Below are 13089 nucleotides of genomic sequence, written 5' to 3'. Positions count from 1 at the left end.
CACCACAGGACCCAGAGTCAAGTCCCCGCCCACCCACATGCGCCTCAAAATCACGTGAGACTCAGACCCGGCCGCCCCCCACCCTCATTGGGCTAGATCCAGACCCGGCCAGTCCCACCCTTGTCAAGCCCCACCAGGCAGGGGGCGTAGCCTCAGGTCCCCTGGCCCAGCGCCAGGATGGGGGGCGTGGCCTGAGGTTCCCCAGGCCAGACCAGGGTGGGGGCGTGCCTTGAGGTCCCCCGTCAAGCCCCGCCAGGTGGAGGACAAGGCCTGAGATCCCCTGTCAAGCCCCGCTGGGTGGGGGGCATGGCCTGAGGTCCCCCATCAAGCCCCACCAGGCAGGGGGGTGCAGCCTCAGGTCCCCCGGCCCAGCACCAGGAGGGGGGCGCAGGCTCAGGTTCCCCATCAAGCCCCGCTGGGCAGGGCCACAGCCTGAGTTCCCCCAACCCAGCACTGGGGGTGCACCTTGAGGTCCCCCGTCAAGCCCTGCTGGGTGGGGGACACGGCCTGAGGTCCTCTGTTAAGCCCAGCCAGGCAGGGGGGGCACAGCCTCAGGTTCCCTGGCCTGGTGCTGGGGCTGGGGATACGGTCTGAGGTCCCCCAGCCTGGTGCCAGGGTGGGGGTGCAGCCTGAGTTCCCCTAGCCCAGCACCAGGACGGGAAGTGCACCTTGAGGTCTCCTGTCAAGCCCCGCTGGGTGGGGAGTGCGGCCTGAAGTCCCCTGTCAAGCCCCACTAGGCAGAGGTCGAGGCCTGAGGTCCCCTGGACTGGTGCCTGGGCAGGGGGCATGGCCTGAGGTCCCCTGTCAAACCCTACGGGGGTGGGGGAGGGCATAGCCTCAGGTCCCTGCTGATTGCTCATTAAGGCTCCTGTGGGAACTTGGCCTCAGCTGTGGGTGCAGCCATCTTTGTGACAGAGTGATAGTCAATTAGCATATTCCCTCTTTATTATATAGGACAGTGGTCGGCAAACTGCGGCTCGCGAGCCACATGCGGTTCTTTGGCCCCTTGGGTGTGGCTCTTCCACAAAATACCACGGCCTGGTCGAGTCTATTTTGAAGAAGTGGTGTTAGAAGAAGTTTAAGCTTAAAAAAATTTGGCTCTCAAAAGAAATTTCAATCATTGTACTGTTGATATTTGGCTCTGTTGACGAATGAGTTTGCCGACCACTGATATAGGATATGTTGGTAAGCTAACTTTCCAAAAGATATAACAATCCTTGGAGCTATAACAATTGAAAAAGCTTGGAAAGGCTAAATTCTCAAGATCTCTTTTGTCTGTAAATCTTGGCAACTCTGGCTCTTAGCATTCCCATGTTCCTCATGGGATAACTTTGACTCTTATAAGAAAACTAGAGGTCCAGTGCACGAAATTCGTGCATGGGTAGGGTCCCTAGACGCGGGGAGTGTGGCGGGTGGGGAGGGAGCCCCCTGGTCAAACTCCCGGTTGAGGGGACAATTTGCATATTAGGCTTTTATTATATAGCATTATTGACTATATTGCTGAGGGAGACCTGGATTCATGCATCTCTATGCCTGCTTTATAAAATGTCTTATTTTAAAATCATTTTAGACTTTAGAGCACTCCTGGTATCATACCTTCACTGGCTTCCCTTGCTCCATTCTGCCTCTTTCATTCAAATCTTTGTTTTTTTAAAGCATTACTTCTCGGGCCTCTGCTGAAGGCCACAAGTCCTTTTTCTGTCTTTTTGTTTTCTTGCTCCAAAGTCTTATTCGTTTGGCATAACATAGGTTCTCCATGATGGCTGTATACTAGAATCACCTGGTGCTTTTAAAAATGTCAAGAGTCTGAGCGCCACCTCACAACACCCTGATAAGCTTGTCCAAATGCAAACAGCTAAGATGTGGCAGTGGTCAGATATAGGCTGGAGGTCTTCGGTGGAGGCTTTTCAAACCTCTGTGTGCTCAAGGTCATCTGGGAAACGTCTTAGAAACATGTTAGAAACAGATGCTCTGGCCCTACTTTCAGGATTATGAATCTCTGAAGGTGGTGGTGGTGGTGGTGGTGGTGTGTGTGTGTGTTTGCACCTTTAATTCGCATCCCAGGGGGTTCCAGTGCAGAAGGCTCACAAACCACCTTTTGAGAAATGCTGACTTTGTGTTCTCTACAAATCCAAGAGCCCCACTCGCTCAGTGAATGCCCTCTTGAGTCCTAGATAGTATATTTACCATTTTTGGTTTATATTTACATTGTTAGACAATGGGGAGCCATTGAGAGTTCTAGGGGAGAGGAGATGAGGCCAGACTGTGCCACACCAACACTGACAATCTGGCAGGCTCAAGAGGACTGGGCTGGGGAGTCGGGGAGAGATGGTAGCTGGCAGAATGGGGTAATGGGGGCAGAAGTGCATAATGATTGGGACTTGGGATTCTGGATATAGAGAGTATTGGGTTTTTATCTGACCACCACCACATCTTAGCTGTGTGCATTTGGACAAGAATCTTGGCCTTTCTGGCCTTAGACTCTCACTATCCTGTAAAATCGAGATAATAACAATACTACCTACTTCAGAAACTATAGTGAGGGCTGAGGTGTGAATGGGCTTGAAGCACTTAGGCCAATGGCCAGCAAGCACTTCCTGCAGTGAGTATTGAAGAGATGGGTGGGAAAGGATTGCTTCCTTTTACCAAAACAATCTTACTTCGTTTGTGTCATTTCAGCTCCATGAAGAGTTTTAAAGTGCCCCTCTGGGCAAGGGCAGGACAAGGGAAGAAACTGGGTGTACTCTCCATACTTCCCACTTTCCATCCAGTTCCAAATTACGAATAAAACTGTCTTTCATGCTACTGTATTATATCTATTCTCTCTAATCATTTAACTTTATTACTGTTGCACCATTTATACAATTACATCATTTCAATGCATCCAGGTGTATTATGATGTCTTGACATCTTAAAATACCTTTCTGGCTGGGGAGACACTGTCCTCCCTAGACTAGCCAATTCTTAGAGGTAGCATGTCTTTGATATGCAAACTAATTCAGAACCAGATGGAAGACAGGAGGCTCTATCTGGTTCTTACACCCCAGGAGAGAATATTCCTCTGCCTTAACCATCCCAGGGCTAGGTGCCAGGCAGCCAAAGACAACCACCATAGCCCAAAGTCCATTGAATCATTCATAACGAGCCAATCCTGCCCTGTCTTTCCCTCGAAACCCCAATAAAGGCTGTGGCCTAAGCATTTCCCCTGTCCTGTCTTCTGCCTCCTGGCCACCCTGGTGTTTTCCCATGTGGCCTTGTGTGATGTACTGTGCCTCCTGTCCCTAGGACCTGTAAGTATAATTACCTTTGTTTCCTGAGCCTCTCTGTGTCTGCTCTTGTGGTCACACCTGTCTGACCATCTCATAAAAGGATACAAAATAACTTCTTATCTTTGACAATGAATTTTTAGTTTGAAAACCTACTAGAAGCTTTTAGAAATTCTAAACAGCATAGGATAACTTTGGTCATTTGCCTCCTATTTATCCCATGCTTCCATAAGACAGCCATGGCTCGGCACTCCCTGCTGGTTCCCTTGTCCCTGGAGGTCTCTATGGAAGGATGCCAGAGCTACTGCTTGGTAAGCTGTGAAGGGGCCATTTAAGCAATCTGCTATTTCTCAGGTAGGGGTGTGTGTGGGGGGTGGGGGGTGGCTGCAAACTAAACTCCAGACAACACAAGCCTGACTTTGGATAAGTCACTCAACCTCTCTAGTTTCCATTTCTGCACCTGCAAAGAGGGGACCAGAACACCTCCTACAGCATCAGCATGAGCACCAGATATGGCCACAGAGATATGGCAGAGCCTCACAGAAAGGAAGCCACCATTTATGCACTTCATCCAGCACAGCATTTATTTCCCCCGGAATCATTGGTGACTTCTGTCTAGAAAAGGAGGAGACTGTTAGAGCTTGGGGCTATCAGGAAATATGGAACCACCCTCTCTGCAGCTGAGTCTGAGTAAAATGTCTAAGTTTTTGCAAACAGAGCTCATGGTTTTCACACATATTATCTCCATTCCTGAAATGTTTGAGCAAGTTGCTGGCACAGAGTCAATAATTGCTGACTGGCTTGGAAGAAATAGTAGTTATGCAAAAAATAATTGTTAATGTTTATTGAGTACATATTATATGCTGGACATTATACAAAGCTCCTTACACATATTAATGCCTTTAAATTCCACAGCAACTCTATGAGATATGCTACTGCTATATCTCCATTTTGCTGATGGGAGACTGAGACACAGAGAGGGTCAGTAAGTTGGCCAAGGTCACACAACATAGGTGCATGTTAGCTAGGATGGTGGAGCTGGGATTCAAACCCAGAAATAGTGATTATGGTTTTTAATCTACTGAGCGTCTCCCAGGTGTCAGGCCCTTGCTAGTCATCTATCCTTCTAAGCATCACAACAATTCTCCAGGGAGGATGATTATGCTGTTTTCACTGATGAGGCCAAGGGAGGTGAGTGACCACAGATCGCCCAGGCAAAAACACAGGGTTAAAGAAAAAGGTCACCGAGCTGAAGTTCTTGAACATGAATTTTCCCACCACGTGCCCCTGAACCTGTTAAAGCCTCATTCATGCAAGCCATCCTGGACCTCTTGGAGAACTCAGCTCATGCTGCTGTGACATAAACCATCCAGTGGCCAACAGCAAAGAGTTTACACTCCACTTTTTGTTGTTGTTAATTCTCACCTGAGGATATTTTTCCATTGATTTTGAGAGAGAGTGGAAGGGAGAGGAAGAAACAGAGAGAGAGAAACATCGATGTGAGAGAGACACATTGATTGGTTGCCTCCACACACGCTCTCCAACCAGGGCGGAGGATGGATCAAGCCTGCAACTGAGGTATGTGCCCTTAACGGGAATTGAACCCAGGACCCTGCAGTCTGTGGATGGACGCTGTATCTACTGAGCCAACCAGCTAGGGCTATAATCCACTTCTTGAGCCAGTACCCTGAACTCAGAATTTCGCCTTATCTGTGGCACTCTCTACTTTCTGCCCTATATTCCACGTCCACTCAGAGAGAGCTACTGAATGTATTACTTGAGTGATATGGCTCTCCTGAGCAATACATTCGACTTTGATCTTTTCAGCTCTGTACGCCCCCTATTTTGAGTTGATGCATGTTTGATTCCAAAGCCTGTAATCTTCTGCCTGTGGTTGCCCACCTTATAGAGAATACATACTATTTTGCAAGTTGAACTCTTTGAAAAAGAACCTTCGCCACCTTCCCAGGGAGGTTTATGCTTATTGTGGGCTGAATAATCATCTCCCAAGATGTCCATGTCCTAGTCCCTGGAACTGTGAATATATTACCTGACAGGGCAAAAGAGACTTCATATGTATAATTAAGGTAAGGATCTTGAGAGGGAGGATGATCATCACAATGGTCCTTATAAAAGGGAGATAAGAAGGTTAGAGTCAGAGAAGGATATGTGATTATAGAATCAGAGAGAGAGAGAGAGAGAGAGAGAGAGAGAGAGAGAGAGAGAGAGAGAGAGAAACACAGAAAGAGAGAGAGCTGGCTTTGAAGAGGGAGATGGGTCCAAAAGCCAAGGAATGTTGGTAGCTCCTGAAGCTGGATAAGGCAAGAAAATGGATTATCTCCTATAGCCCTGAAAGAATTCAGCCCTGCCAACACCTTGATATTAGCCCAGTGAAACCCATTTCACACTCCCAACTTCAAGGACTATGAAAAATATTTAATTTGTATTATTTGAAGCTACTAAATTCATGGTCATTTGTTACAGTATATAGAAAACTACTATAGTGCTTTTACCATCTCTAATGGTGAAGCTGTGGAGCAAGGCTAGGCCATCAAACCAATGGTTGTATCTGGTCTCCCCCACCGTGTGCATCCCAGGCCCATTTCGAAGCAGTGTTCCCCGTAGCCAGGTTGGAATCTTGCCTGTTAAGAGAAAGAATGATTAGTTTCCAGTTTCCATGTCTAAACCAAAAGCTAGGAGAAATGGACATGGAAAGGAACTGAGGCCATACCACTCACTACATCCATTCATTTACCTAGCACTCATTTCCAGAAAGTGTATCATATGCCTGATGTGGTGCCAGCACTGCGGATACCAGGATGACTAGGCATTGCCCCTGTCCTTAAGTTGATCTCCATCCATTGAGAGACAGAGACAGAAGAATGAACAGACAGTCCAAATAAACTGTGCTAAGGCAATGCTAGATTCAGCCAGGGGGTGAGGGGAGTGCAGTAGGGTGAGGGCTGCTTCCTAGGGGAAGCAACTTGGATGAGACTTGAGGGAAAGTAGGCCTGAGGAAAGAACATTTTAGACCGGTGCAATCCAGTATGGTAGCCTCCAGCCGCATGTGGCGATTAAACACTTAAAATGTGGCTAGTCCGAACTGAAATGCGCTGTAAGTAAAAAATACACACTGGGTTTAAAGGACTATGAAAAAATATAAAATATTGCATTAGCAATTTTTATAATATTGATTACATGTCAAACTGGTCATATTTTGGATATGTTTGGTGTGTAGAATAAAATGTACTACTAAAATTAATTTCACCTGTTTCTTTTTACTTTTCTGAATGTGGATATTATTAAATTTAAAATTGCACATGTGGCCCTAACCGGTTTGGCTCAGTTAGATAGAGCGTCGGCCTACGGACTCAAGGGTCCCAGGTTTGATTCCGGTCAAGGGCATGTACCTTGGTTGCAGGAGGCAGCTGATTGATGTTTCTCTCTCATCGATGTTTCTAACTCTCTATCCCTCTCCCTTCCTCTCTGTAAAAAATCAATAAAATATATTTTAAGAAATAATAAAATAAAATTGCACATGTGGCACGCATTGTATTCCTATTGGACAGCACTGCTCCAAAGACAGAGTGTTGTAGCAGATGATGTTGGTCCTCACCCACCTCCCTTGAGGGCTTTGTTCTCATCCAGGGAGCTGCTCTGCTCGTGTGCTGGACAAGCTGGAAGCACCTTGGAGAGCTATTGTCCCCCGGAGGCATCAGTGGGTGGGGAGTGAGGGTCAAATGCCACCACTTCCTTGCCCTGAGCTGGGACAATGTGAGGCAAGTGTTATACTGTGCCCAGAGGATTCAGCTCCAATGGTTCCCAGGGGTCAGTGTCTTGACAATGCTCCTTTTTTTGGCTTCCCTCCCAGTATTTCTTGGAATCAAGTCCCACATAAACTACTTACACCTGAATGCTTGTCTCTGGAAGAACCCAAACCAAGAGATCAAAGACCAGTCCAAAGACCTGGCGATGTGCCAGCTGTTGAGTGAGATTGGGCTGTAATTTTTGAGTGAGAACATCGTAAGTATTGATGTTAGAGAGGTAAGCAGGGGCCAAGTGACAAAGGTCAACAAGACCATACTCCAAGGGCTTTGATTTTATGTTCAGAAGAATGGGACACTTTTAACAGTTATAACAGGGAACAATAGGATCAGGCTTTTTTTAATCCTTATCCTAGGTTATGCTTACCCATTTTAGAGAGAAAGGGAGGGGGAGAAAGAGAGGAAAAAAACATTGATGTGAGAGAACATCGACAGGTTGCTTTCCGCATGCGCCCAGCCAGGGATCAAACCTGCAACCTTTGGGTGTTCAGGTCGATGATCTGATCAACTGAGCCACATTGGCCAGGGCAGGATCAGATTTTTTTTTTCAATTACAGAAAATATATGTTTTTATTGTTTTAGAAAGATAGGAAGGGAGAAGGATAGAGAGATAGAAACATGAATGAGAGAGAAACATCGATCACCTTGCCTTCTGCACACCACCCATTGGGGACTGAGCCTGCAACCTGGGCACATGCCGGCCTGGAATTGAACCATGACCTCCTGATTCCCAGGTTGCCGCTCAACTACTGAGGCATGCTGGCCGAGGTGCAATATTTAAAAAAAAAAAATCTTTATTGTTTAAAGTATTACATGAGTCTCCTTTTCCCCCCATTGACCTCTCCCCTGCCACCCCCATCCCCAAGCACAAGCCCTCACCCCCCTACTATCTGTGTCAATTGGTTTTGCTCATATACATGCATACAAGTCCTTTGGTTGATCTCTTACCCCCTCACCCCACCCCCACCTTCCCTCATAGGTTGGACAGTCTGTTCGATGCTTCTTGTCTCTGGCTCTATTTTTGTTCATCAGTTTATGTTGTTCATTATATTCCACAAATGAGTGAGATCATGTGATATTTATCTTTCTCTGACTGGCTTATTTTGCTTAGCATAATGCTCTCTAGTTCCATCCATGCTGTTGCAAATGGTAAGAATTCCTTCTTTTTTACAGCAGTGTAGAATTCCATTGTGTAGATGTACCACAGTTTTCTAATCCACTTGTCTGCTGATGGGTGCAATTTTTTTTTTATTCAGAAAATTCACAAAACATAAGATCCATCATTTTAAAGTGTATAATTGAGGGGTTTTTAGTATATTCCCAATATTGTGCAACCATCACCACTATCTAATTCCAGAATATTTCCATCACCCCCAAAAGAAGCTCTGTACCCACCCATTAATCATTCCCATTCCCCAGCCCCAGTCCCTGGGCAACCACTGATCTACTTGCTGTCTTTTAGGATCTGCCTCTTCTGAACATCTCATACCAATGAAATATGCTCAGATTTGGGATTTTGAAAGTTGTCTCTGGCTGTGGTATGGAGTGTGGACAGCAAAGAGACTTGGATGACAGAACTGATAGGATTGGACTAAATATGGAGGAAAGGGGAGGGGAGCATTAAAAAAAAAAAAGCCAGACAAGTCTCTTGCCTTGGGAAACTAAGTCCCCTTGGGGGGACTCTTCACACACACCCAGGACACAGGAGAAGGAGCAGGTGAGAGGTGAATTGGAGCATAGAGTTAATGTCATAGACATAAAATAGAGACAACCTTTATTGAGCACTATGCAATTTCCAAGGCAAATTCTCAGCTGAAAAGCTCCAATCTGACCTTCCTCATAAAGAACGCTCACTGTTTTTCCTCTCCTCGTGAAAAACATCCAGTTAATTTCTGCAAAGATGAACCTGCCCGTGAGCCTGAGCTGCCCCACACGCTGTTCTCAGAACACCGAGCAAGCGACCAGCTGGGTACCCTAGAGTTCAAACACAGTCACTAGCCTGTATGTAGAATCTAAACAAGACGATACCAGAAAGTCAAGTTGCAATGCAGAAGAGGAGAAAGCCAGAGAAATAAAGGAGACACAGGAATGGGTCTTTTGGCTCTGCAGGCACTCTATGCCCAAACCACCCCTGTGGTATCTGAGAGGACATCAAATCAGGTTCTCCGTGCTCTCTGGTGAGCACGTGCAGGAGTGGGAACTCACCCCACTTCTCGCACCACTTTGAAATTAATTCAGGATACACACATTTGCACAAATACAGCACCCAGTTGGAATGGTCCAAATTTTGCAGAATAATCCCGTTGTATATATGCCAGATGCAGCATTCCTGGGACTTTTCTCCTGGAAATAGTGAGGACAGTTCCCTCTCCTTGGAAACTGAGTTATCCTATCTAATAAAAGAGTAATATGCAAACTGACCGTACCTCTGCTATACCCACAAGCCATGCCCACCAGCCACGCCTACCAGCCAGTCAGGAGCAAGTATGCAAATTAACCCAACCAAGATGGCGGTTAATTTGCATATCCAGGAGTAGAGTGAAGACTGAAGACAGCGTAGAAGGAAGCCAAGCATTGCAGAAGGCAGCAAAGCTGCGGAGAAGCAAGCAAGTGGGGCTGCGGAAAGGGAGGGAAGCAAGCGGGGTGGGGGAGAAGGGAGGGAAGCAGGCAGGGCAGGGGAGAAGGAAGGGAAGCAGACCATCGCAGGAAGCCCTATTGTAGGAATCTTCCTGCAACGGGCCTCTAGTCCTATCTAATAAAAGAGTAATATGTAAATTAACCATCACACCCTACACCCACAAGCCACACCCACCAGTCAATCAGGAGCGAGTATGCAAATTAACCCCAACCAAGATGGCTGCGGCCACGGAGAGAGCAGGAGCCTTGGGTTTCCCCAGCAATGGAGGAAGCCAAGCTTTCCACAAACCCTGGTGGGCCCAGGCCTCCACTCAAGGCTACAAAGTTTTAATTATAGAAGATAAATAAATCCCAACAAAAATGGCGGCAGCCACGGAGCTGGAGAGAGCAGGAGGCTTGAGTTGCCACGGCAATGGAAGAAGCCAAGATTCAGCAGCCCTGGCCTGCCTTGGCCTCTGCTACAAAGTTTCAATTATAGAAGATAAATAAATCCCAACAAAAATGGCTGCAGCCATGGAGCGAGCAGGAGGCTTGGCTCCACTCCAGGCTACAAAGTTTCAATTATAGAAGATAAATAAATCCCAGATACCAGGGCCTCCGCTTGGGTCGCTGGGGGGCGTGGCAAGCCTGCAAACCACCACAGGCCCCTCACCCAGGCCACCCCATGCCCCAAGGGAACCCCCACCCTGATCCGGGACACCCTTCAGGGCAAACCAGCTGGCCCCCACCTGTGCACCAGGCCTCTATCCTATCTAATAAAAGACCAATATGCAAATTGACTGTCACTCCAACACACAAGATAGCTGCCCCTATGTGGTCAAAGATCCTGCCCCCATGTGGACACAAGATGGCTGCCACAAGATGGCCAGCAGGGGAGGGCAGTTGGGGGTGATCAAGCCTGCATGGGAGGGCAATTAGGGGTGACCAGGCCAGCAGAGGAGGGAAGTTGGGAGTGACTGGGCCTGCAGGGAAGGGCAGTTGGGAGGACCCAGGCCTGCAGGGGAGAGCAGTTGGGGGGGACCAGGCCTGCAGGGGAGGGCAGTTAGGGGCAAACAGGCTGGCAGGGGAGCAGTTAGGCATCAATCAGGCTGGCAGGGGAGTGGTTAGGGGTGATCAGGCTGGCAGGCAGAAGCAGTTAGGGGCAATCAGGAAGGCAGGCAGGTGAGCAGTTGGGAGCCAGCAGTCCTGGATTGTGAGAGGGATGTGCCAGATTGGAGAGGGTTCAGGCTGGGCTGAGGGACACCCCCCCACACACCCCCATGCACGAATTTTGTGTACCGGGCCTCTAGTAATACGTAAAAGCACACCTAGATTGTCACAGAGACGTGTCTGGATTATGGGTCATTTTCTCCCAGAAACTATTTTCCAGAAATAACTCATAATAAGCAGAAAAAAAAGCATACATCTAAACATCAAAGAGGAGCCAATCATTTATACAAAACACTCACCTGTCACTTTGGCCCTCACGGGCTCCAGTTGTTCTTTCTTATTTTTGCCAAATAGTACATCCATCGCACGGGCCCCGAGGGAGAGTGACATTGACAGTGAACAGACGCTCCTCTGTGTTCAAGGAGACTGCTCCCAGGCTCCTCCTTGCCTTCCCCTCGTGCTCTCTGCTCTCCGGCAGCTTCCCTCCCAGCGCGCCCTGTTTCTCCCTTTGCTTTTCCCTCTCTGAGGACCTGGTATCTCTTCACCTACCAGGGGAAGCTGCATCTGGGCTACTTAGGTTTGGTCAAAGGTCAATTCCCCAGCCACGTATCCTAGTTAATCTTTAATCCTCGTATTGTCTCGCTCTTTCCAGTTCCACTTTTGGTTTAACCGAGAAAAGCTATTTTTCTGCTGGGCTTAGATTGGAGAGATAATTTAGCAGTGCATTTGGCTTGGGTATGCTGTCTGAAATCATCCAACCAGGGGTTGGGGGTGGTTTATAATCAGGAGAGAGGCTGTCAGGACCATCAAGGACACCTGGAATCAATGATAAGCGCTCATATTGTCTTGAAGAAGAAAAAAAAAAGACACCTGGAATTAGAAGGTGCCAAGAGCACGCTAATCATGTGAATTCCTGCTGCACATCATGAGAAGTTCTGCAGAGACGGGAAAGGACTTTTTGGTTTGGTTTTAAATAAAGGTTGCTGAGCCTCCTACCCCACTCCCCATCCCCACCCCCCAAATCATACGTAAAGAGCAACTTAATTCGTATTTCTCTTTTGGAGAAATAAACATAAAATATTTTATGTACCCATTTAAACAATAAATGAAGGAAACAAAAAACAAACTTCAGCTCAACTTCCTGGCCTATCAAGAGGGAGAAACGATGCCTGAATTTGATTTTAGGGTCTCCCGATATTTGTGCATCGTGATGCGATGCCATTGCCTAAAATCTATATTCAGTTACTGTGAATGTTGGGTGATAAATTCGTGAACTCATCTAACTTGTGCTGCTTAAAGGAAGAACCAGCCACGCCCTCTCTAAGGAAAGGGGGTGGTGCAGCTGCTGAGTGGAATTACTGTCAGGCCTGGGCGGAGACTGTGTTCCAGTAGCTCAGAGCTCAGTCCCGACAGCAGCTGGCTGTGCTTCCCTCTTGGCTGCACATTCCTTTCACCTGGCTGGGCCCCCCTCCAGACCCATGATTCAGAATCCCTGAAGATGGAACCCAGCCACTTAATGTCCGAAAAATGTCTCTAGATGACGCTCCGTGTGCAGCAGACATTGAGAAGCCCAGATCCAGGGGCAGATGTACAAACTTGTGTTGATGCCGGATTCACATTGCTCCCTTTTCTGTGTGTCTTGTCTTCTTTGAACCTCTATTTCCTAAACTGTCAAATGGGGGCATAATGATATCAAAATCTCAAGGTTATTGTAGATCAAGGATCTGGCAAAAGCACCTGGCCCCAAACAGTTATCCATCAATGTTATTGCCTCCCTTTTCTGCCCCCTTCTCTCAGAAGACACTTCCCTTTGACCTACATTTTCCATTAAGCCCCGTAATACTTGCCAGTTTATTCTGCCATCTGGTCTAAACATGTGTATCCATGTCAGGGTTATTATTCCCAGGTTGTGAAAGCTGCATCCTTGTGAGGATTAAATGAGAATATCTGGCATACCCTGCGGGCTCAGGGGAAAAAAAGCACACCACCAGGGGCAGCCGCTCTGGTGCAGAAAAAAAGAGCTCAGGGCTTAGAAGTCAGAAGACCTGGTTTGGGAGTTCAACCCTGCAATTTAAAAACTCGGTGATCATTGCCACATGATCCCTCTGAACCTCACTTTGCAAAACAGGATGGCAATACCTATGTCACAGGTTTGTTGGGAGGATTATATTGAAATTATAAATGAAAACATGACATTCTCCTTTATTAAAAGT

At 47.3% G+C, this 13089-nt stretch overlaps 2 protein-coding genes across 3 annotated transcripts in view; one reads left to right on the top strand and one right to left on the bottom strand.

The window, feature by feature from the left end:
• BCO1 (beta-carotene oxygenase 1) overlaps positions 1-11447 on the bottom strand; it is a 42470-nt gene extending 31023 nt beyond the window's left edge. The window contains exons 1-2 of one of the 2 annotated variants that reach the window (XM_080644367.1): positions 11176-11447; positions 5780-5908 (exon numbers count right to left, since the gene is read on the bottom strand). In XM_080644367.1, the coding sequence (XP_080500493.1) occupies positions 5780-5908; positions 11176-11266 (220 nt within the window). In that variant the 5' untranslated portion in view covers positions 11267-11447. The remainder of the gene's footprint in view (positions 1-5779; positions 5909-11175) is intronic. The other variant, XM_080644368.1, reaches the window with a different exon arrangement.
• SNRPA (small nuclear ribonucleoprotein polypeptide A) overlaps positions 1-13089 on the top strand; it is a 752186-nt gene that overhangs the window by 239541 nt on the left and 499556 nt on the right. The gene's annotated exons all lie outside the window — the stretch shown is intronic.

Source organism: Plecotus auritus (assembly GCF_963455305.1).
Source record: "Plecotus auritus genome assembly, chromosome: 10".
NCBI lineage: Eukaryota > Metazoa > Chordata > Mammalia > Chiroptera > Vespertilionidae > Plecotus > Plecotus auritus.
Note: the sequence above shows the minus strand (reverse complement) of the source record. Positions and strands in the feature narration are given on the sequence as shown.